This window comes from Anopheles arabiensis, chromosome 3 (assembly GCF_016920715.1).
Source record: "Anopheles arabiensis isolate DONGOLA chromosome 3, AaraD3, whole genome shotgun sequence".
Classification (NCBI taxonomy): Eukaryota; Metazoa; Arthropoda; class Insecta; order Diptera; family Culicidae; genus Anopheles; species Anopheles arabiensis.
The window spans coordinates 2,001,922-2,027,936 of record NC_053518.1 but is presented as its reverse complement, the minus strand read 5'-3'; the positions used below and the strand labels follow the sequence as shown (position 1 = coordinate 2,027,936).

At 47.7% G+C, this 26,015-nt stretch overlaps 1 protein-coding gene across 7 annotated transcripts in view; it reads left to right on the top strand.

The window, feature by feature from the left end:
• LOC120901425 (dual specificity tyrosine-phosphorylation-regulated kinase 2) overlaps positions 1-26,015 on the top strand; it is a 58,372-nt gene that overhangs the window by 23,926 nt on the left and 8,431 nt on the right. For 3 of the 7 annotated variants that reach the window (XR_005739296.1, XR_005739297.1, XR_005739298.1), the window contains exons 1-4: positions 16,253-16,433; positions 17,229-17,484; positions 21,115-21,278; positions 21,380-21,657. Coding sequence is in view for 4 of the 7 variants with exons in the window: in XM_040309371.1 (XP_040165305.1) it covers positions 16,929-17,069; positions 17,229-17,484; positions 21,115-21,278; positions 21,380-21,657 (839 nt within the window). In the remaining 3 variants the exon portion in view is untranslated. Of the gene's footprint in view, positions 1-16,252; positions 16,434-16,470; positions 17,119-17,228; positions 17,485-21,114; positions 21,279-21,379; positions 21,658-26,015 lie in introns of those variants that run through there. The other 4 variants (XM_040309368.1, XM_040309371.1, XM_040309372.1 and 1 more) reach the window with 4 other exon arrangements.

Sequence of the window (26,015 nt, the reverse complement as noted above, 5' to 3'; positions counted from 1 at the left end):
CGCGGTGACGTTTTCGCTAGCGCTTTACGCAAGACGTAACGCGATTTCATGTGTGTGTTTGTGTGTTTTCAAACGTAAAGTTTGTTGTTTTGGTTCTGGTCGGCAACACGCCGTGATTGAGTTCGATTGCTGTTTGATACACGCATCTGTTGTGATGTGGAGTTCCAGCATGCGACATCTTGTCGAAGGGACAAAGTCCATTTAGTACCCGATTTATGATTCACTGATCAATCGGTGGAAAACGCGAACAGGGTGAGAGAGAGAGAGCCTCATAACACATTGATTGACTCACGATGCATGTTGTTCATGAGTACGACAACTTCTCACTAATTGACACGCGATGGCCGATGACTCACGATAGTCGGTGGATTCTGTAGCGCAAAGTGTTTGCCAGCTAAGTGGGACATACCTTGCAAAACAGCATGTTCATCTTGCTTATGCATCGGGCCGCCTCCCCGCGTCCAACTTGACGCATCACAGTCAGATCCGCTGACGGGTCTGCGTCCTCGGCACGATTTGTGTGAGGGCGCTGTTCGTTCCCCCGCAACTCCCTGGCCACCACCATGGCAAATCATCACAACACTGTGCGCGACCTTCTTCGTTTCGCTCGCAAGCTGACGTATCGATTCCTGTTCGGTCTGGAATCGATGGTCACACCGGGACGGATTGACATCGCGCCCCGCTCCATAGTTTCCATGGTTGATAGTGTCTGGTGAAGGGGAATGAAAAAAAAAAAACGGTTCCAATCGAACGGACAGAAAGTGCAACGACAGCTCGGTATGCACGGTGGGGTTGGGGTCGGTGCAGCACAAGCACGCTGCAGTTTTCGAGTATCGCAACGAAACGCCACCAACAAAAACAAGGGACGGCATGTGGAAAGAGCCGAAAATAAAATTGGTAACAATAAATACAAACACAACAACGGCAGAGATACCTTACGCGGAAATGGCCTCAAACGAGGCGTAAAAGGACGCGCACACTCCCGGTGTGTCTGGGTCAAACGTCAGGGGCCGTAAAGTTTGTTGGAATTTTAATAAATTAATGTTGTTTGATAATAAAACAGGACATGAGTTAAGTGACACATTCAACTAAATTGGAAGGATTTAATACCGGAAAAAGGTGCACTAGCGTCTTCAGCGTTCACTACTTTACCTCGCCCCACAGAGAGCGTATTTTCATTAACAAGCGCACCACGCTCTCTCCTGTGTGAGCCCCCATTGCGCGCTGGCCGGCTCCGCGATCGTAAAACGGCCAAAGCACCCATTCTGACAGCCGGGAAAACAATCCGGCACCACCACTTTTGCGTTTAAAGGATTTTTAAAGTTTCAAAACACAATCCCCTCCTCACAATGGCTAGAGGGGTCGGGGCCAAAACCAGGCCGGCAAGACGGCAGCGCCTCGTTGTCTTCCGTTTCATTCGTTCGCGAGCGGCGGTCCCTAACACCTGTCACGGGGCCCGTTTGGGGCGAAGGATGGTGCCTTGCTTTTATTTTTGTAGAACACACTCTCTGCGTTCGGGTTTGTTTGTGCTTCGTGCAAAAAACCGGCGTTTTTCGTGGCCCCTCGTGCTCACTTATGTTGTGTTTTCTTTTTCCGTCTTAACCAAGAGACAACCGTTTTTTGTGGTGTGTATGTGTGTGTATGTTTTAAAACGGAAGAAAACCCACCTCGGATTGCAGAAATGACGAAGGAATAAGAAAAAACAAGTCCACCAAAAACACAGCGCTGCGCCAGTCACTTGGGAGCCTCGGTCTAGGTGCGTATTTTTTTGTATTTCTTCATGCTTGGTGGTCGTGGTGGCGCGTTTTGTGTCGATAGTAGTACTATCGACCGTTTTTTTCTACTCTCTGTTGCTGGCAAGAAGTGAGATATACCCCTCAGACGGAATACCCTTTACCCAGCCATACCCTCCATTTGGTTTCCGTTTTCGTCCACAGTCCACGCACCGTGAGCGAAAGTGAATTTGATGAGTGAGACCTACCGCTAGTCGAAAAACTGTTCACGCCGCTTCACAGACGCACTTTTCCCCGCTCGTTTCTTCCCCGCGACCGAAAGAGGGGTGTTGATGTGGGGCGGATTCGGACGCGATTTCACTGCCGTTTGATAATGGTTTCGTTCTGCTGCTTTATTTATTTTCCCTTTCGTCTCGGACCTCGGCGTGTGCGTGCGGTACATTTTGGAGGTCTTAGTGTGTGTGTGTACGTTTTTCTTTACTCTACACGTTTTTCCTTTCATCGCCCCAAAACACTAACAAAGCGCACCTCGCATCGGTCTCGGTGAAGGTCTTATGCGGTGGATTTTTCCTTCCCAATTTTCCCCATACATGGAGCGAACCCGAGCTGGCGTACGCGTAGGTACGTAGGCGTTTAATTAAATGCCAAATGCTCGAAGGATTTGCTTTCCCTTGCGGGGGCCACCACGCAAGATCATACTCGATTCCCCGAGCCCGTGTGTCGAGGGAGGCGAACGGGTCATTTTCAAGGTAAAATATTAATGAAATCCGAAACCGTGCACGTTTTCCAGCCCGCGAGCGCCCAAGGAAAAGGCATCGACCGCGAGCCAACCGAAATGTTTGACCAGTTTTTCGCAAATTGGTTTCCGTTAGGGTGTTGGGGGTGCGTTAGATGCCCGTGCTGGGGCTGTCTGTCAAGGTCATGAAAGCAATGGCACACACGTTGCGAAAATGGCCGTTGTTTTGAAGGCTCTTGCTGCCAAAAAAAGACCTTATTAGAAGGAGAAGCGCTATGTTTCATTGAATTTTATTATACTTTACTAATTATCATCACATCTTTAACGAACTGTTCGTGGTAACGGGAGATCGTAAACCTTGCTAATCGCGTACATTCACTTCCTTCACCTCTAAGAATCGATGTTATCTATCTTCGCAAAAACAAACTCATTCCTGCAATCGTTTTATCTAATTTCTGTTGTGGATAAGATTAACTAACTGCACTCACAGTTCATGCGCTTTCCAAAAAAAGCCACATGTTGCACCAATCGATGCGCCACCCCTACGATAAGTTTCTTGCAATTTCGGGAAAGCAGCACCACTCAATTGATCTTCTCCGCCACCGCGTGAAGTGAAGGTAGTTGATGCTCGTTTAGCCGCTGATTGGATTAAGTGTAATTGAGCATCAACTTACCGCGCCCTGGAGGGAAAGGAAAGCAGCATATCCGCCGAAGAGCGTCACGAGGGGGCCACAGAATTCAGATTCGATTCGAGATATTACCCGGCGAAGAAAGCATAAAAGGATGTGCTGTAAAGAAATCCAATTGCTCGGATTATTGCACACATACTCGGCAATTGCTCGCTTCTTCAATGCTCACTCCCAGTACCCCACGAGTACGTCGGAGTCGGAAGAGTGTGTTGGTACCGAAATGCTGAAGCACTACTAGCCCATCGCACAAGCAACTGCGGCAAATTATGGAATGGAACGAGTGTATGTATGATAATAAATTTGTAACATTTCCATAAAAGCATACCCACAGCTTTGCCGAGTGGGACGCAAAGCGAAGATGGCACAGGGAGGATTCGAGCATCGAGATTGGAGCTTTTTTGTTTTGTTGATTTGTTTTCGGTGCTGTTGACGAAGGTACGAAAGGCCGCACAGCTAGGACGTGACGTGGGTTCCGTGTGGTGTCGAAGTCGTTAACAGGAAGGACGTGCCGATTGTGACATTTTCGACGGTTTCCGATTAAAACGGTGTAGCGGAGGAAGCAACCATTTTTATCGGGCCATGGAAAGCCCGAGCATTTGCTTGTTAGGGATTTCGTTTTGTACGCTTCCGAGTCGGAAGAAATGGGTTCACGTAATCGGGGTTGATGTAGAATGTGTAATTTTTTAGGAGATTAAACATGTGAATGTTGTTTTTAGAGCCAAACAAATACCATTCAGCTGGTTATATGATGACTAAAGCAATATTGTAGAACAAGATAGTTAACGGGAACGGGAAGCGCTACATGGTACTAGAGATGGAAGAACAAGTTAATTCTATTAAACCTTACCGAATGCCTTCAGAAGATATCATCGCTTGCGAGCAGTAACAGAAGAAAATATGTTTCTTATCTCGATAAAGATCTGCCCGAGTGCTTTCTGAGCGTGACTCCATGTGCCTAGAATGTTAATCCTCTTACTGACAGGGGTTTTTGTTGCAGGGTTGGATGTTTCTGCTTTGTTACAATACCACCAGCCCCGAAGACACTGACTGACCATGCGCTCCATTCAAGACGCGGTGCAGCTGTCAATTTGCCAAACTGAAACTTATTGTATCTGTGGTGCCAATGCTCGAAGCACTCCGTATGCGCTCCGTTCCTTAATTTACATATTATGATTGCCGCCCTCCTCCAAGCGCAGCACTTGCCCGCATTAGTATGCCTCAATGGAGCCGTGGATTGGTGCGTAGGACGGTATGCAAAGTGCAGTGCGCGGGGGAACCAGGGTGGAACAACCAGACCAAGCCAGTTGTGTGCTTCTTTCTTTGTTGTGGTTTAATTATTCGTGCAGCCCTAATTAATCTACCGGAGCAGCGTTGGATGGGTGGAAAAAGCGAACCGAGAAGCGAAGATAAATTATTCCCCATAGATGTCCTGCGGGCCGGCTCAGACCCAGATTGCCGTGAAACACCAGTTACAACCCACTGTGCGGTGGTCAATTTCAGTACGGCGAAGTCGTCCAAGAACAACACAGGGAGCTGTTCCGCTGTTGCCTCATCGGTGTACGATAGCCATCAAAAGGTAGAATTGTGAGTTACTGACTGAAACAAGCCATCGACAAGTGGTAACCAACCGAGCGGACATAATGGAGTGCAGATAAGATATGGCCTACACACACCGAATACTGTCCAAAACTTCATGTTTTACCAGACGCATCTGATAGGGAACATGAATTGGGAAGGGAATTGATTGCACTTGCTAGCATTTTTCTTCCCAAGCAAAAATGTGACGCCATGGGGACATTACATGAATTCTTTTTTTCCGATTGTTTCGTCAACTAAAACTACCGTTTTGGAATTTCCTGGTTGCCGTTTTGACTCTTGCCGACTCGCAGCTGTTGCAAGACAGACAGGCGAGACTGACACCGAAAACCATGATGGATAGGCAAACATTCTCGAGCAGCAGCAGCGGCAGCAGCAGTCTGTCAACCAGTCTGTGGACACAGCACAAAGGCAGCAAAACAAGCTTTTCACTAGAAATTGTATCCGCTAATTGAAGATGGTAACGAAGACACGGAAAACTCCCCTGGGGAGGGCGGTGTATTTTTCCGGGTTTCAAGATGGCATCGTGTTACGGAAGAAGCCGCCAATGCGGCTTCCCACTCGGCAACAAGCCGTGACAAGCTGAAGAGATCATGTTCAAGCTTGCGATGAGTCACGATGATCGCTGTGCGGCGCGATCGCTCGATAGGATAAATTTAGTTTACGTTCCTTCGCGTCTCGTTATGTGCAAGCCAGCTTGTTAGGTCGTTGGTTCAGCGGGTTCTGCACGGCCGTCCTACGGCCGTGCGCGGCAATATTCAGTCAGTCAAGTTCACATGCGGCCGGCACACGGTTCTCGCTTTGCTGTGTAGTGTAATTATTCATTTCCTCTTTCCACTGTCAGGCGGGCGGAGGTATGCTATCCATATTGGCCGGGGCTGTCATGTACGCCGGGTACGCCAAAAATTTAGGAGGTGATCATGATGAACGAGGTGAGGAGATGGTGTGACACACAGTTCGTTCACCTTTTTTTTGTGTGTGTGCACAACGGTTAGAGAAGGTGTACCAAGGAGGGCATTTGGTGAGGTAAACTCTCGTTTCTCGTGCCAACTTTCGGTGCGTGGTGTTAATTAGAATTATCATAACATCATCGCACCAGCTGCAGTGCCCAAATCGGCGGAGATGGACCGTTGCCGTGCGTCACGGTAACACACGGGAGGTGTGTGTGTTTTTATTGTTGCGTCAGATGTTGGACAAGGCGTGATCATTCGGAACAGACAGCGAGGAAAGTGAAAGTGGAAACACATCATGAGCAGAATCGAGCCTCCGAATCTTAACACCATATTTTCGAGGAACTGTTGGGAGGTTCAACCCCAAGTGCCTTCAATTAGTGGCCATTAATTGGCTCCCGGTTGGGACGAGCAAACAGAGGATCTATGTAAGTGAAATGTTGTATTCAGAACCTGTCAGAACCTTTGGGTAATTACGGATGCCAGAAAACACCAATAAAAAAGGTTCCTTTCCAAACAATGGCATAAGACTGCACGACTCATTGTTTCCATGGCCACTTACGGTTAAAATTTAATGACCTTCCGGTGGCGATTGCTTATCTGGCACAAGTAAAGGATGTGAGGGGTTTAAATTAATCGTCATGATGGGCAAACCTTTTCCCGAAAAACTTTTGGGATCGCTGGGCGCTGCCGAAGGTGGTTCTTTCAATTTAAGCACTCGTCACGTCTTACTTGGTTGGGTCGTTTCCTGGGAAGCAGGCCCACAAACCTGTAGGATCTGGGCGTTGGAGGTGCATTGAAATTCGAGGAATTATTCAAATTTATTCCTTCATGTTTTTTTTGTCGTCTTCGGTCGCAGGAGGGATGAAAGATGAAGGTTCACGCGCTACCTTTTATGGCTTGGGAGCACCGGCGTTGCGTAAACCCTTTGCTTACTCATGTTTAAGAATATTGCCCTTGACAGTTGCTAGTCAAATTTAAAGCGGGTTTTCTTGTGGTTTGGAGGTTGGTGGCTCTCCTCGCTAACCACGCAATGCAAAACCGGGCTTTAGGCGTGTGGTGAGATTTCCCAAGCACCCGCCCTAAACTCCCAAGAACGGGAGTGGATCCGTTCCTACGCAAACGATTACAATCTGCGTGTATACGGCAATCCAGAACTCGAGAACCAGAACCACCTGGGTAGCTGTCGTGTCCCGCAAGACTGAAATATTGTCTCGCCTTAAATCGCCCGTCGCACCGCCGCCAACACTGCCTCCAACTCCGTTGCACCGTTTTTCAATGGATGTTAATTAAATTAAGTAATCATACTTTACGACATCGTGCGGGCCACGCATGATCCTCCCACGGGTTCTCACCGCTAGACGCCACAGACCAAACCGCGGCTACGTCTGCAATGCAACCCGTCGTGCGGCTGACGGTGGCGACTAGCACCCAGCAACACAGCTGGTCCGTGGAGGTTGGAGTGCACGTTTACACCTTCTTAAAGGTGTGTTTGTGCGTGAAACTTGATACACCTCCACCTCATCGTCGCTGGGTCGTTGGGCTTTCTGGGTGTGTGCTGGCAGGGCCTGCCGTCGTGGGTTGTGCACATGACACACAACCGTTGGCAGAAGATAGCCGACCATATTTGGAATAAAGATTAGAGCCGGGTAGAGCCTACCGGAAGACATTAATTACTTCTTTTGTGCAGCGGTACATGTACGCCAATCACGTGTCGCGGCTCCATTATTGCACACTCTACCCTACCGTCGCGCAGGGGGGGGAGGAGAGATTATGAGTCCAAATGTGAGGCTTTTTCACCGCGAATTGATGTGAGTTGATGCCTTAAGAAGCCGACGTCCTCCGCGCATTGCAACTGCAGCTGGTAGTGGTGGCTTCGTTCGTGGAGTGCTGGCAACGGCTTATGACACTTATTGCGCCCGAGCGTCGTGCTCGTTTCGTCACGTTTTCGGTGTGTCTGTGTGTGTGTGCGGGGGTTAAGTGCGGATTGCTTCAAAAGCTGTCGGTTCGTCTGCACGTGTGAACGATGCTTTTAGGAAGACATTTGTGGCAAAAAGTGGCATTTTGTTGTCGTTTGGTAGATTTATCTTCCAGTGGCTCAAAGTTCTACAACAGTTGTGTTAAAGTTGATGATGTTGATGTCGTGCTGAACGATGCATCTGACCCGCTTTTCCCGCTCATTAGAGCGTTGTACGCGGCAGTAAGCTTTTTGTTTTCAATCATTAACAAAACAGCTTCTATGCTGACGTCAAAAAAATGATGACACAAAAACGCCGTTACGTCTCTTTCGCGTAGATAGCGTAGATATCGCATGCACGCCAACAAGCGCGGGAACGTTACAGAATTTGCATTCCGTACAAAGTGAGCGTCCTAATATGTTTACACCCTCTCCATTTCATTGTTCTGGGGAGTAGCTCATTTCTCACCGACTCGTCTAAACGACTCGTTGCTCGTTGTGCTAAATAGCTTCCCAGCTAACATTAACATTCGTTCCCCTGCTACCCGTGCTACCCGTGATTGGTATGCACGGTTTGACACTCCCCCTCCATTTCCGCGCTCTCCCTTGGCTGCCGCGGATTAATACAGCGGTTAGTACTGTATCAGAATTTTATGACCTGCGACGCGTCAAAAACGTGCTTCAAATGCCGATATGGGCTTTGGCGCGGTTTACACACGAAACCGATCCCGACCCGAAGCTCACTGTGCTCGTGAGCGCGCTGCTTAACGTATCTTCTTTCCCCTGCCAGGGGTCGGTCGAAGAAGATGGCGCACAAGATATTGGCAAAAACAGAATAAACAAACAACGTGGGCCCCTCAAAAAAACAACGGCCAAAACCAACAAACATGAGTCGAGCCGTGGACAGGTGTATCTTGCGATTCGTCTGGGTGGAAAGGTGGAACCGACGTGAGCCCCACGATATTGGCATTCAAATACGTCTCCGTCTGGTGCTTCTGCCCGGCCTCTTCGTCTTCCACCATTGTGGGTGGGGATTCCGGTGATTACGTTAGGATGAAAGTGAAAATCTCCCACACGTCATCCTCCTCCCGCACCGGCATCGAGCTGAATATTTGGCAAAGGTGTAACGACTTTTGAATTTCTCATCAACCGGCATAAGCGAGCGAGCCGGGTAAATCCTACGGATGGTGTAACCGTGCTTGCTATCAAGCTTAGAGGGTTTGAGCCTGTACAATACGTCATTCTTTGATACATGAAAAACCTTCCAATGCTATAAAAAGGACTGAGAGCAAAATTGAGAGTTTGAGATCAGTCAAAAAAGCCCTTGAAGATTACTTTTATATCCGCTGTTATTATTTTCACATTTTCACCAAGAAGGGACTGGCACTGTGTACTAGCAGTGGTATTTCAATTAGTTTCCTTTGCAATTGCTAATCATTTGTATCATTAACGGCAATGATTCTCTACCTTCGCTTTGGTTAGGGTACAGTTACAGCTAATAAATCTAAACAGCTTCGACCCAGGAATTGATCCAAAATTTGTCCGAATCCGTTAAAAACACACACCCGATCTACTACATGGCTATGCGAAATTATTCTAATTTTAGCAAACGTGAAATGAACCGTAGCGAGACCATGCAGTGAAAAGCAACCAACAAACATACATACACACGGAAACGGTACGGAAAAGCGCACAAAACAGTTGATTCTCGGTTCGCTCAGCCTAGAACACTGCCAATTTGTTTACCGACACAGATGCACATGATCGCGAAGACGATCTTGGCTGCGATCACAACTTGCGTCCGATTGCACGCCTGCTGTGCGGAATTCGGAAGAGGAACGAACATGCCAGGGTGTGAGGATGTTCCGCGCGAGGAAGTGTGACCTGAAGGGATTTAGTGGGTATGTGTGTCTGTACTCGAAACTAAAGCGAACCAGTTTGGCCCTGACATGATAAAACAATGAGGAATTGAACAAAAAAAGACACACGAGGAAACAGGCGGAAGATGATGGAAACACTGTTTACCAACAACGCGCGCGTCACACCGATCGATCGAGGCACGAGTTCTTTTTCTTTTGCTCTGTTTGAGACTTGAGGTCGAACGAGTAGCATTCGGGCACGTCAAACACAACCCAACGTCGAACTAAATATAGTTGCCAATCCGAATAGAGAACCATTTTTGGAGGAATGCACGCGTCACTTGAGCGTGTGTGTGTGTGTGTGTGTCTGTGATGTTGGTGGGCAGATGGGATTAGATTTTGTTTCGGCTTTCGGTCACTACTTTGTGTCCGCACTTGATCTACGATCGTCATTGACCGGATTGGTTTGGTTCAAGCGGTTTCAAGGGATAAAATGGTCGTTCAACTCCATCGAAAGGTGTTTTCAATTGCGTTCAAAATGTTGATCGCTGTTGATGTTTCAAGCAGCAAACAATAAATTAAATGTTTTGTAGAGCAATTTTAATTATTTCTTTGAGAGAAATAGTAAATGATTTTAACGCTTGTAGATCATCCTTCTAAGGGTGGATGCCTGCCTCGCCTTTTAAACTGCAATGAAACAACCAAGTAGTTATGCAAAACACAAGATTGCTACGTCATTACCGGTGGAAGCATAGACTGATCGCTTCGAAAACACACACCAACCCACCCACTCGCACTCACTTTTCACTTCATCGTTGGCGGTCATATAATTTCACAGCCCTTCGTGAAAAACATATTGATTGCTTCCCAGTACCCATTAATATACGAACGCCCCGTGGCAGCGAACCGTACGCCGCCGTTGCTTGTAAATACGCGCTGGTGATTGAAAGAGTTTTTTCTCCTAATTTACAACCAGCGGTTTTTTTTTGTGATTTTCAACTGCATCCTTACCTTCCAGCATCCCGCTTACACATGGGCTCAATTTCTCCGCCGGCACATGCATGCATTTAGCCCTTAGTCTTTTGTCCTACGCCTATATTTATCTACGGCAAGCAGAAGACGAACTGAAAAACATGCCCGCCACACGTGTGGAAAGCGTAACCAATTTTCCTCCATCCGTAATATATCAATTACCACGCCACCCGTCCCGGTAGCCCGGTAGTGATTTGCCACCGGAATGTAAACTAAAATGTCGAACAATTTTATCATCCCACCAATGCATGGCGGCGGTGTGTGCATGCATTCACGGCCCAAATGCACTTCTTTCCACCCCCGTGGGCCGTGCGTGCGTGTGTTGGATCAGTGCGGTCAGTGTGCATATGTTTTCATTTCCTTTAACATTACCCTGCGCGTTGCAAGATTGAATCCAAACGCTTGTCTTCGGTGCAATGTTTACCGGTGGATCATCGCAACCCATAACATCCGCCGATGGTAAGGATAGTTTTCGTCTGGCTGTGCAACCATGTGGAGGTTCGGGGTGTGAGAACTATTTTTATCACAGCACTTCACTCCACTCCACACTAGGCAATGTTTGGCTAAGTACTGGGTTGTACACACGACAAGCCAAGCTGGTGGCCACTCTTTCAACGGGTTAGAATGGCGTTCCCCAGCGTTCGATCGTGATGCGTTGATTTTGGCACCGAAATCGCGTCAAGTTCGCTGTCGGGCAGGAATTGATTACCTTGGGACAGCTCGAGCGGGGTGTTCGTTTAAATCCATACGCTCCAACGTTCTTCGAGAGCTACTTAAATGCACCGGTTTGCTATAAATTTGAGAAGTCTTGCATTAGCCCGGTACACGATCTACGCTGGCAGTTGGCCAGAAGGTGTGTTATTCAAGCGATTGAAAGCAGATCAGAAGCATAGGGAGGAAGCTTAACTGGACGGCATGGGAACAGTTCTAGCGTACTATGCGTTATGTTGTTTTATCTTTGAGGTTATTGCGAACAGATTGTTTATATGTTTTCTTCCCTTAAATCTCCCTCATTTTAACACCATTCCCAAGAAAACAAGCGTAATTTCTTGTGATTTTGAAATCCAAAGCACAAACACTCGATAAACATTAATTGGTAGTGCTAGTTGGTCCAGCCGCAACACTCGAGCCAAAGGAACCAGTTCCACGACAGGAATCAAGTTTTGAAACGGGGCTAGTTGAGGGTGTACCACACACTACAACCAACGCACCGCCCCAGGAAGGCTTTGGTCCGGTGCTGGAGGCCCCGAAGTAGCCGGCGTGCCTAAGATATTCGTCGCCCTCGCACACGGCAAAACTGCTGGACCACTTTTCTTTGTCAATCCCTGATCGTTGATAGAACTACATCGGGCCTGTACGCCCATGCGCGATTAGACACAATCTTGCATGAACACACACAGAAACACACACACAGGCGTACAAGCGTAAGAATGTGGAGTTTAGCGGAGTGTTATGTCGCTGCTTTATTAGTTCCTATGCAAATGTGCTGTCTGGTCTGGTCTGGTCTGGGCCAGTAAGCGTCTGCGTGGGTGTCTTGTTTAGCAGTGCATACTAATTAAAAAGTGAAAAGAAAAATCGCTCTACTGGAGAGTTATTGGTAGAGCTAGAAGCGATTGAAGACTTGTCTAGTTTTTAAGATCATTAGGTACGCTTCGTTTATCCACACAACGGTGAGCACATTTGATTGCTTTGCTAGTGAAACCAGCAACCAGTGACATTGATAGCACTGAACTCTAAGCTCAGATCTGCGCTCTCGGAGCTGTCAATGTACTTGCGGTTTGTAATTAATAAAGCAGTAAAGCCTCATCTTCGTTCCGAAGCTTTCCTACAGCGCACCAGTGATTGATGGTATGCCTTTGATTGAAAACCTATTTGAGAGCTTTTTTTCTCCGAGTTTTTCTCCACCCGCCGCGGGGGGCGTCGCTTCATGGCGAACTCAGCACGAACTGCAGCGCACACCATTGTACCGGTTGCATGCGAAACGATTTTCGAACAATTTTACCATTAACGCTTGCAGGGAAGTAATTATGATCGCTTCGTTCGCTACATCTACTTCTCACCTCACATGCAGCTCGTGGAACACCTCTCCCCTCTGCTCAAACAAAGATCTCGTGCTCTCATTTATCACTGCGTGTACAGTTAGCGTATGGTGATTGTGTATGTGTACGTGTGTGAGTTTCTAATGCAAGCTGGAGATGGAGCACAAAGCCAAAGAAGCTGAGCTGCAATAAAAGATGCTCACATGGTATGGCAGCTTGGACCAGCTCCGCGAAACCAATTAAAGAGGAATGGAGCTGCTAGTGGGTTGAGGATGCGCTATTGCAACCGATTTGTAGCGCCGCTGCATCTTAGGATGTGTCGTATGTGTGTGTGAAAAAGAGCGACTAATTTCACCAACGACATGCACGGGGCCGGGAATTAAGTTTCGAATTATTCGTTTGATATGCAGCGTTAGGGTGGCTCTGGTGTGGCCATAAACGTGTAAACTGCACCACACACCACCGTCACACACTGACAAAGGATCCAGCTCAATAAATCGACACCGCAGCGGAGCCCACAAGCGTCGGAAAGTTCACCATTTGCGCAAAAAAAAGGTCGGGGATGATGGACAAATTGGCAAAAGGCGAAACTTTTTCTTTTTCTTTTTACCTTTTTGACCCATGTTGCATGTTCCATTTAGGCGTTCGAACGCATTTTATGACAGGAGAGGGCACTGCGAGGGGGGCATTAATAACCTTTCGTCTGCGCTGTGGCGTTCCCTGAACGTGTGTGTGCGCACCCTCTCCCCCGAGGGGTAGCGCTCTAGATGTGCACTACCATATGATGTCCGGTTGGAAATTCATCCAATTTTATGATCATCCAGTCCCGATCCAGTCCGTGCCAGAAGGGGAGGAGAGAGTGAGGGAGAAAAAAGTTTTATGGCTACGCCAGTCCGGGCCGGACTAGCCTAGGGGTTTTGGTTCCGCTTTTCCTGGTTGTTTTCTGCGCAAAAGGGAGACGAAGGAATTTCGTGGAAACGTGTGTGCATGTGATGGAGCGAGTATTTTTAGACGATAAAGTCGTTAAATGCGAAACCAATAAGTCTTTATGGTGTTGACTGGCCCAGCGCGCGTTTTCGAAGGATAATAAATACTGGGAAGACTTACGTTTTTGGGGTCGAAGATGTGGTCTACGTGTGGGATAGAAAGCGTTTCTCCGTTTGAGTACTGCCACTGGGATACTTCAAACAGTTTGGCATCATCATAAAACCCGGGATTAGTGCATCGAAAACTAAAAGCGTTCGCAGCGAGTGATTGGGTTTTGTGCTTTGTGCTTGTGCGCACAAGCCTGTATCATTCGCGTAAAACTATTAATTTGCAAATTGCAAATGCGTGCAATAAATTATCACGCTCTCAATTCAGCTCAGCACCATTCATCAGCACGCAGACACGATAAATCATACGACGGGCGACATTTTGCAGTGGCTCAAAGCCGCTCGACCAATCCACGATCGCCGCCGAACAGAGGCGATCCATCGGCCATGCACAAATTTGGCCATGAGCAAAGCGTGCGCGCGAAGCCGCTGGAGAAAAGAACAAAGGCAGCCAGCTTCAGAATGTTTAATCTGCGGGCGAGCCCTGGCCGGGTGTCGATTTCGGTTGAAACTGGAATTCAGCTCAGCTGATTTGTAGTTCGTTCGCCCGCATTCCACACGGAACGATGGCGGTACTGCCTCTGCACAAGCTGGTAATCTCAGCCCCAAGCTGCCTCGGTTTGTGTGCCCGCGTGTGTGTGTGTGGTATGAAGGCGGAACCACAGCTTATCGGTGGGAGGCTCTCCGGATTTGTGGTTTCGGGTGGGATTGAGGGCACACGCGAGGGAGGTATTAACCATTATGCATTCACTTTCAAGCGTTGTGCCTGACGTAGCAGCTGCGATCGACTAAGAGAGAGGGAGAGAAAGAGAGGGCGAGAAGGCTACGAACACGTGCGCCGACCGTTACAAACTTGAGACCACTTGAGACGGCGCGGCAAGCACAAAACAAACGGCAAACAAAGAGTGAAATCGCGCGATTTTGGTGCGCTTGAATGAATGAACGTTAGAACTACGATGCTTTTTACTGCCGTTTGCCTTGATAATGGGAATGCCGAGGATGGTCGATGAGCTTGTGTGGCAGGGTAACAAGTAAAAACAAACACAACTGCCGCACAACTGTCTGTAGATCTGATTGACTTTTTAACCTCTGGCAGCTCATCATCTCGTTAATGCAAAACCGCGAGCAGCGTCCTTCGATTGCACTATCGGATGGCAGATCGGAACGCTCTCTTCCGGTGCATCGGTTTTGCGCCAGTGAATGCACTTCGCAGCGACCGTGATTGACAGCCCGTGCGACAACTTCCTGCGGTTAAAAGGCATTGCCACGGGCCGACCGATAACGCTGAGCCGCACACGCGGGTGGTCATCCTTTGGCAAGGCTTCACCAATCACCACGACGAGCAGGGTTCAGGCGTTCTTGGAAGCGCGATACAGATAGCGTAATATGTTGTTGTCTTTGTTGTCGTTACTGACGGAATCGGATCAAAGACGAGGAATTGATAAACGGCAGCTGGAAGCGGCTGGAGGGCAATTACTAACATTGCTCGGCGAGATTTGACGCATTGCCGCTGATAAGGCGCATCGTGAGCCAGATGGTGTACATTGGTGCATATTGGAGTGGAGCAAATGATTGTAAACTAGTAAAGACATCGAGTAAACAACTCTGGCGCTTTCTAAACAAACATAGGTCGACATTGTGGGTCGTCTGATTCATGATTTACTACTACTGGCTGGTTGGAAGCATGGCTTATTAAATGGCACAACAGAAAAACGGTTTTGCCAGATGACATGGCAAATCTTTGTAATATTTTGATTAGTTAGACGAGTGCTCCGAATCAACATTCAAATAGAAATGAAGTACCATCTGCAGCTTGCTGTCTGACACAAAGCAATTTCCAATCCCACGTTTTCTTATCGATTTTGTGTCCACTCTGGTCAACCCTGAACCTTGAACTGCTGCTAGAGCCACAAAGAAACAGTCGGGGAACGTTTGCCCAGACGTGACATTCGAATCATGCTCTTCTCATTCCCAACCGGACCCTAGCACAAAAGGGGGTGGTACCGGCAGAAAATGAAAATGTAATTAATTTTAAATTGGCTTATCCAGGTGCAACGAGGCCGCAGGGGAGCAGTGTCGCGGTGTCGGTTGATTTGTCTAGAACCTGACCGGCATCGTTGAGTGTTTGTTATGATAATTCAAATCACCCTGCCCAGACCAGCTCCAGACACACCCTTTTTCTTGATGCGAATGAGCGACTGCTTGCCAATGCACACCTGTCTCGCAAAGAAGCAGAGGAATGCTGCAATCACATTCTTTGTGACGGACGGAGAATCCGTTTACAATAATAGTACATCGGAGCGTGCTATACGCCATATTTTTATCATCCAAATGCATTTCCGCTTCAAGGTGTAAATATTCCGAAATTATCTAGTCGCGACCGTGAGCTAATCCCCCTTCCACTCACCGGTGTGTGTGTGTTTTCCCCCGTGGATGGCTCATCGTCAAATAATGACGTCTTGGAACGCCACACTCGCGTGACTCAACGATTCAAGGGAAATCGCGGCGGCGGATTATATGCGCATCGTTCCTTACGAAAGATTCGCTGTCGCCCTGATAAGCTGCTGGCGCACTCATCGGTCGGTTGAGTGTCGAGCCAGACGCAGCACAGTGAGCAGTGAGAAAGTTTGTACCGAGCCCAAAACGCCTGGAACGTGCGGGCTGGAATTATTCGTTGCTAAAAGGAGAAATATACAGACGCTGCTAAACGTGGAAGCCTGTGTGAAGTGCAAAATGCGAGATGTGGTGGTAAGTGGCGTTCGTTCCGTATCGCATTGTTTTATAACACCCTCTTGAACGGTGCTCGGAGCGGTTGCAAGCGTTGTGCTCGCAATACAGAACAATTGCAAATCAAACACACTGGAGGAGGCCAACGGACGCGTGAAGAACTTAATCAAAGCCAGCGTTTTGTGTGTGATTGTGTGTGTGTATGTGCGTCTTTATTATATTCGCACTTTTGATAACGATAAGTGACGTTTGACTTTGCAATCTAATGTCGCACAGCCCCGGTGTCGTGGGACGCCCGATAGCGCTCAGTTTCTACCCTGCAGTGCGTGGCGTTGGAAGGCAAATGCCACTCGGTGGGCGAAAGTTTTTTTCCTGCATTTCTTCAAGAGGTGCATACAATGTGCAAACCTTATTGTGGAAGCAGAAGTTACGATTCGTGCAAAAGCGGTGGTTGTATTAGGTGTACAACGGTTGCATACTTTCAAGGGGACTGTGCACAATTAGTCTGCGGTCGAGATGGTGAAGATGTCGCGCAAATCGATCCGCCAGAAGCTGCTCTCATCTAGTTGCCTTTGCCTTTTGCCGCAGAAGCAACAGTCCATCAAGGATGTCGAAGAGAAGCTGTTGCCAGCGCCGCCGCCGCCACCATCAACCAAGGTGCTGCCTTCGTGTACAGACATCGACCGTCATCGAAATCACTTCCCTCGTTGGTCCCGCATATTATTCAACTCATTAAGATAAGAAGCGAAGTTATCTCATTATCTAATCCTGTGCTGCGTGTGTGTGTGTTTGCTTTTGTTTTCGTTCTTGTGACAGATCCAGCTGGACAGTGGGAAGTGTTCGAGAGAGCGCGTCCAGACAACCCAGCAGCTGTACGAGGCGAACCGGCCGGAGCTTGCCGGCTTGAGCGGTACCAGGAACGTCTTCCGAGCTGGCCGCAGCAACAACGGCACCGGCACCAACATGATTGACGCTCACGGCAACGCCTTACCTCCGCTCAGTCCCTCCAGCAACAACAACACCACGACCGAGCTGGAAAATGACAAACCGATGCTACCGATGACACCCGCAAGTAAGTACAAGACGTATGGTGAATCCCTATAACTAAGGGGGATAACGTTTTTGGGCGTCATCGTTTTGGCTACTGTCGTGTCTAGCAGGGCAGAAATACGAAAAAGAAATCGATCAGCTTCGCTGACGTTAGTGACGCAAAGAATCGGGTCAAAGCAGGCGGTGAAGCTCTTGTGGTGTCGTTTCGTCGCCTTCGACATACAAACACACACGTTCAGTGAAACGTGTCCTGTTTATGGGTTCAGCTAATCCTGCGGGGATTAGTGTCAGTAACACGTTGCTTCTCGTCGTGCCACAATGCCTCGTGTGCTACTAGGAAATGATCCTAGGCAACGCTTGGCGTCGGTATAGTTAGCCACGGTGTAAGTGATTCGATTAACTGCTTTCGGCTGCAACACGTCCGAATTTATTCATGTGTTTGCAGACACCAGCATAATGCTGATAACAACAGTTCCTGGAAATATGTATGACTTTTTGCAACATAACATTTCCCATTGTATGAGCTCAACGGAAAGATGCGTCCAATTTCCAAGCAAAAAGAAGTAGAAAAAGAACTCCAGAAGCAAAAACCTTCCGGTTCAACAAACCTTGGTTGCGAATTTAACGAGTCCCTGCTTGGTCCCATCGCACTTCCCCCAATGCGTTCAACCATGCCAACCATGCGGCACTAATAGGAGCCCAAAACATAAATGAAGCCCCAAACACGTGATGGTGTAACAGTGGCTGGCAATACGTTCGCTTCGCTTATTGTAAATGCCTTATCAATAACAATTTTTCTTTTCCACCACGCCTAACTGCCCGCCCCTTTCCTTTCCCGCTCTCTCTTTCTCTCTCGCTTGACGTCACCCGGTCGTACAAAGTAACGAAATACGCATTCAATATGACCCGGCGCCCGGCTCCAAAATGGCAATAGAGCCACCTTTTCCATTTCCGAGTAATAACTTCGTTAGGCACCTGGCAAGCCAGTGCCGACTTTCTCAGGTCCAGTCCATCATCATCATTGCCTTCCATGAGTATATCGACATCGTTGTGTCGTGTTGGCTGTTCCGTATCGAGGGTTCGTTTGGGCGCCTTTTTTGTCGTCCCTCTCCAATCGCCAAGGGTGGAAAATCGAATCAGGATGATTTTTCGCTCTATCGCCTGTATTTGGTGCTTTTTCGCACTGTCTCGAGCTGGTAGAGGTTAGGAGAGGCAATTTTGGGGATTCGCCAAAAATTACAACAAAGCTCTATCGACAGTGACTGAATATAACACATAGCAAAGCTATAGGGAGTTTGGTTTTGTATTTTTGTTTCTGTTATTTTGTTGTTACGACAAACGTTTGTTATTGTAAAACACATAAAACAAAAAGTAAAAAGGAACATCAGTAGCATTCGAAGGAGCCGATTGGCCAAAGCCCCCCACACAGGTGACCTAAGGTTAGCTTCAACATACCAAATCAATTCAATTATTTTGTTATAGATTTTGTCCGTCCTGCCTTGCGCCCCCCCCCCCCAACATTGCTTTCAATCGGGCTTGTTTGTTAGTTAAAAATAAATCATGAATATGTCGATCCTGTCAGGTAAAGTTCGCTTCCGAGCTGGATTTACGGCCAGATGACAATACCCCACCGCACAATCACCGGGTATCACCGGGTGGAACTGAATAGCTTGCGTCAATCGATGCCTATTATGGCCCTTGTCCGCCCCCGCGGCCAATCGTTCTTGGGGCGGGAGTAAAAGACGCCGTTCTACACTATCGAACTAAATAGCTGCAGTCTTCTTCCTTCAAACTGGTTCAAACGGTAAAAACTCCGCCCGAACAATCAAACCACACATTTGCCGGGCGCACGCCTTCCCAGAACCGGCGATAGCGATAGCGACGTCCTCGGGGGCTCGATGTGGTCTTGCGGTCTTGTATCGAGGTTCATGAGGACAGGCGGAACGATACATGTTGCGTGTCGTAAGGTTCGTTTGGCAGTCGTTATCCTCCATCGAGCGTGTGGGCAGGGGTTCCCTTCCGGCGGCCTGGTTCTAATTCCCGTTCGGGGGTGAGCATAACTAAACTGGCCCTCACCTTGCCCGCTGATATGGGTTTCCGTAGTGTGAGGCCAGATACCCCAGACGGAAAGTGATTAGTGTCTGAGACTTTGGCAAACCCGCTGGCGAAAGACAGGAGGCCAATTTGCATTTGCCGCCCATAAAGGTAGGGCGTGGTGGGTCCGAGCGTACTTCCCCATCGCTAGCGGAAGTTGGGTGATCACATTCAATTCCCCCAAGCGACATTACACGGGGGCCGCCTAGATGTCGCTTGTTACAATGTTACGATTTTAGGCAGTGTGGAGTAGCATTTTGGAGAAAAAGTTTGGGTTTTTTTGTTTTGGTAGGAAATACGCTACTTTGTAGCCGGAACTGGCACCGTGAGTGTGGAATTATCTGCAGTGCTGTCGCAGTCAAGCACAGCGGGTGGGGACGCTTTTTGCATGGAACGTGCCCAGTAGAACAGCAATCGAGACCTGAAGCAGGACATCATGTTGGTTTGTCTTCATGTATTTTAAGCAGATGGAATTTTCATAAAATAGCAAAGCAGTTGTAGTGGAATTTGTCCAAGAAGTGATATTTCTATGTATCCTTCCGGTATCTCATTATGTGGTAGCACTGGTTTCTAATAATAGAACCTCATTCCATTAGAAGGTTTGAAAGGATTCTTTTGCCGACTCATGGTGACAAGTGCAGGAAAGGATATCCTTGAAATATTACATTTCAAGGCCATCGCGGTGTGCAAGATGATTAAGAGATAACTACACTTGTTTATGCACCAATTCACCAACAAGTCTAGTGCCAGAAAATGGTCTTTTAGTTTTCGCTGACGCGAAAGTGACGCCCTGAAACGGTGTCATGCGCTTGTCCAATGTACAATCCCAAGCGAAATCCACTTGCCATGAGTCAGCAGCTAGTAGGCACACGCTAACATATAAACACACTACCACCCGTGAACACAGCCGTTCGTAGTGTGTAGTGGATGGTCGACCGAATGTCGGAATGCCAAATCAGCAACGTTTCCTCGCCACTGAACCATATACATGCGGCACGTTTACGGCTCTGCACACACACGGAGCCGACCGCTCACAGCTCAGGATGGCACGTTGGCACGCGGACTGCACTTATGCTGCGGTACCATTCAACCGTTTTGGATGATAAAGCAAAGTAAAGCCTTCCGGAGAACGGAGAACGGAGAGAAGCCGCTGGAGACGTGCGGGCGAAGTTGCCACGAGTAGCTTCACGTGCCCGGAGGTTGTGAATTATAAATAACTAAACGCGCACACGAATGCCTTACGCGTCCTGGCGCTGTTCTCGAGAGTTATGCACACCGTGGTACGTCTTTATTATCATCAAAACTTACTCTTCATTTACACCCAGAGGGCCCAGAGGGGGAGCTGGAAATGGTGTGAGCTAGAAAAGAACATTTCTGAAAAGTAGTTGGATAGCTCCCGAGAGCTTTTCTCCGCTTGGGCTGGGTGTGGCCACCGGTAGGATGGTGTTAATTTAATATTTCCTGTCCGCATTACTCTTCGACAGAGCGAACTTCCCAGGAACGGTTTGACTGATTCGTTTTTTTTGTTTCTCTCCTTTCTCCATCTCCTCCATTGCAGAAGCGCTCGATTACCATGGAGTACACTTGACAGACTTCGAAAAGCAGGAAATCGAAAAGTACAAGGAAATTTACTATCTCGGCCTGGACGCACGCAAAATCAACGCCAAGCCGGGCGTCGGCGCGAACTCGGGTTTCGATGACGAGAACGGATGCTATCAGAAGGTAAGGAGGAAATAGGGTGCTTCCGCCCCCAGTAGTGTTCCACTGACAAATTGATACATTAACATACTTTCCTTTGCTTTCCTTTGCTTTTTTGTTTGTAGATTGTGCACGACCACATCTGCTACCGGTACGAGATCCTGGAGATTATCGGCAAGGGCAGCTTCGGACAGGTGATCCGGGCGCTGGACCACAAAACCAAGCAGTACGTCGCAATCAAGATCATCCGCAACAAGAAGCGCTTCCACCATCAGGCCCTCGTCGAGGTTCGGATACTGGACGAGCTGCGGAAGAAGGACGCGGACGGAAGCCACCATGTCATACACATGCTGGACTACTTCTACTTCCGCAACCATCTCTGCATCACGTTCGAGCTTATGAGGTAAGGGAGCGCGTTTGTTCGTGTCCTGTGGTGGATGCCATGCAAAACAACGTCGCGGATCGTACACCACCGCAGGGTCTGATTGAGCAATAGCTCCAGTGGGTCGATTTCCCTACGTCCATAATGGCACGAGCGACCAACCCGTCATAAATCTTTCCACACCCGATAGTAAATGGCGTGCAATTTGGTAGCTATTAGTGGGAACATGCACTCCGCTCGGCACAAACCATCGGCGATGCGTCTTCTGTAGGTGTAGGTACATAGCTGAAACAGAAACTTCTGTACCTGAAGTCTTTGGGGTAGATTTTTAGAGGTTTCGCTTCTCTACATTACGGTTACATCACCGCCTCGAGCGAACCTGGAGCCTGAAAGTCAACCACCAATCTCGGACCCAGGGACACTGGACAGGTTGGTAATGGAATTTGCGTTTGCAAAGTGCAAAGTTTTTCATGTTCTCCAATTGCCCCTGAACTTTTTTGAGGATTCTTTTTTGCGTTTTACATTTTAATACCGTAAAAACGCAGTATGGCATATGTTGGGAAGGGAGGAGCGCAGTTTTTCTTCCCACACAAATCAGCTTAGTGTCGATCAACACGGTGGGTAACTTTTAGGCTTGCCCCCGCTAACTCCAGCTACAGCGGGGCAGTTCTTTTGCTTGAACCAAGGTACCTAGGTTTACCAGTTAGTTTATGATTTTTTCCCCTATTTTACTCGTTAAACTTTTGCCGTTCGTCAGCGCAGAACGTGCTCTGGACGTTTCCGTACGGTCTGCGGGAGTGTTTATTTTGATTTTGCCGCTAAAAATAATCCATTGCGAACCGAAAATAAATCCAATATATTTGCCATTTTTTCTCCTTTTATCGAACAAAACCACCTCCACCTCCGTGGTTTGTGAATTTGGTTTCTGTTGTTGTTTTGCTGTGTTGATTTCTTTCTCTCCTACCAACACGCGCGTCTTAAATGTGGTTTGTTTTTGTTTTTCCCCCTTTTCCCTTAAACGTTTGCTTTCAATCTCATTTCCCCTCGCTCAACACACGGGTAAACCGATTTCCCGACCCCCCCAACATTGTCCCCTCATTGGAAATTCGTTATTTGTGAGGCTTCTTCCCCGGGGGGGGCGGGGGTTCCCGGTGAAAGATAGTGAAGAGAATGCGCACCCTCATCGCAACGGGTCAACCAACCGAAAAAAAGCCCCAAACCGCAACGTGGCGCATCGTCGTAACATAACCTCGTGCCTCGGTTGCGGGACGATGCGCCAGGGTGAATGGAGCAACGCAATGATTTTTGCCGGTTGGCTGATAGTTTGGGCCAGATAAGCTTGTTTGCCGTAGTCGAAATGTTGTTTTAATTAAATCTTACCTTCCCGCACCCCCTCACAAAGCTTTGTGGGGATGGTGGTGAGCATTATGCTACACGGAGGTAAATGTTTTGCTTCATGATGAATTGCTCGCGATGGCGCGTTTTTTTGCTGCTTCTTTTTTGGCTTTTCTGGGCTGTTGTTTCACCGATATCAGCACCGATGATATGCAAATAAATCTCAGCAAAAGATAAATCCACCCTTCTCCATCTGACCTAGCGATGCGGCGGGATATGGTTTGCTTTCTTTCGAATGAGGTAACATGCGCGCGTGTGTAGCATTGTTTTGTGATGTGCCGGTGGAAAACGGAACTCACAGACAGGGTTGGTTTTTATGTCGGTGGGCTCAACATTTAACGAGCTTCAACGAGCCGGATTTATGGGCAGAGTTATGATTGACGGATTGAAAAATTGTATATTGAAATATAGATATGATGCAAAGAATTGCGCACTCATGGGCGCAGCTTTCTGACCCGTGTTTTAATGAGCTTTTAACGATTGATCGGGCGATATGTGCTCTTTCGGGCGCACCATTCAGGTTGGATTACAATCTGTGAGTGTTTTGAATTTGGTTTTTTGTACCAACACGAAACAAAACAAACAAATCACAAAGCTTCATTAAAACACCATCCAATGAAAAATAATCTGATTTCTAGGCTAGGCTAGGTAGGCTTCATTCTAAGAAGCCACACTGCTACTCAGAAATACCCTCCGTGTTTGTTTTGTAAACAAACAAACCGTTCCCCCTTCTGTCGTTGGTGTTTCTCGTTAATTTACAACTATCTGTCCCTTCGATCGGAGCGTACGATAAACTATTATCCGCCTACTAATTAACTTTAATAAAACGGTTTGCCACAGCTCCTCGACTTTTGGTAGCACGCACCCGCATGCTCCGCTGGTTCAATAATTCCAGGCAAAAAAGACACATAACAGAAAAACTCCTTGTAAACTTGTGGTGTAAACTTTTCCTCCTGCTCCTGCTATAACAATAACGCACCGGCCCCACCCAATGCTTGCGTATGCCGGCAGTATGCGTGTGAGCTTTTGCGGTCAGCTCCCGTGACGCAGAACCGGCGGGCGGCTTAACCTTTGACGCATTGGGAGGAAGTAGCGCAACAAGGACACTGCGGTGTTGGTGCTTGAGGAACGATAAAGTTTTGTAGGTAAAAATGAAAAATCACATCCATTGGTAAACTTGTTCCTCGTACATGGATGTTCACTCTTGTGCTGTGGGAACTACCGTTACATTAGCCAGATGATAGAGTTCCTATGCGTTTGGGATGTTTTACTTTTCTTTTTTATACAGACAAACATCGGACGTCATTCAAATCGGACTCTAGGTAGTGGTGGGTGGTAGTTGTTGTGCCTCACTATCATAATCTATCGAGCTGCAGTCGAGCTGCTGAATGCTGGTTTGGTTAAGGACAAAGTTTCCGAGACTTTGATGTAACAAGAAACGACTTACTATGGTTGAGATTCTATTTTAGTCTGCAACTAAGAATAAACGAGCCGCGGGCGATGTTTGTAACAGCGTGGGAAATCAGCAGCACCAACGCCTCAAAGCCACATCTTATTGACGTTGATGAAAAATCATCCTTTTTCTCTACCGTCCGCTTTGTTTCCGTCCGCGTGGGGTTGAGCAACTTTTGCATATGTCGCTTTAAAGGGTAGGAAGTTGCCAGACAGAAGGTCACATTACACGACGGGTTTTTTCACCGTTTCGTTAAACTTTCCTTTAATTCACCATAATATGTCAAACTTTATCCACAAATGATGCATCATTGCTGTAACGACCTTCATAAATCAACATACACACAAGCTATGGTCTATGGCTATGGTATCGCAAGTTCCATCTCTCTTGCTTCGGCTGTGACGGTAACTTCGTGGGACATTCTTGCATTATATTTTCTACTGCAAACTTGTGCAATTATGGTCACCCTTTTTGCCGGTGCGTGTTGCTTGCACTGCTGCTCGTACCCTGGTTTTGCTTCTCTATTGTTGATCCTGAAAAGTTCATCGCAACATCGGTTTGTGCAGCACCGGGGACGAATTTCAATCCACCCCAAAGTAAACACAGGACCTCGTGATAATGCACGAGTTGAAGGTCACGGTAGGCAACTGAGCTGGCTGCAACACACAATAGGATGCACTCGCTGTGCAGTCTTTACACGGGAGCGCATGCCATGCTCAGGTAAATTACCCCGTGCAACCAACGTGCTTTGTGAAAAGGTCGTCCGCTTTCGGTGTGTCATTTGTTGCGAAAGCTTTTTTAAAAAATTGCCTGCCGTTCAAATAATGTATGGATTATGCCTTTCCCAGCTAATTTGAAGCAATTAGTTATGAGGAAATGCCCGGCCCCGGGGGGCGCAGGTTGGCGTGCCTCCGTGCAATCGCTGCCATTAAGTTGTTTGCCAAAAGGAGGCAACGCTGTGGTTCGTTATCATGCTGCAAGGATCAGGGCAAAAAAGCGTGCCCGCCAAATCCATAGCAAAAGCACAGCCAGCGACCGAAGGAAGATGGGTTTTCTGACCCGACGGTATTAAACAACGCGCGGTGGTTGTGTAGCCTTGGGCCGCCCCGGTATCATTGGCAACGGTGAAAATGAGTGGGCAAATGTCTTACACCATAGCAGAAACCACCAAGTTGTCTTTTCTGTGGCGGGTACGATAAGAGCCGTTCCAGGAAAAGAAACCAATCCTGCCAAGAGATATATTTTCAGTATCCAAGAAAAACATACAGCCAGTTTCGGGGCAAGTGAACAATATTCAATGACATAATTATAGACTAACTTTTGCTCATTGCCGGCAAACATGAACCAGCGCGTTAATTTTGTTTATTTTTACCAACGGTTCGAACCAAAGCAAATGCGTTTGTTTGCTGGTAATGTAAAAAGTTGACAAAAGCAGTCAAGTCGTTTCCGTTTACTGCAATTAAAAGATTGGGCCCACGGTGGGACGTTGTTTTTTTGTATACAAACTTTTCCTCACACGAGTTGTTGTGTC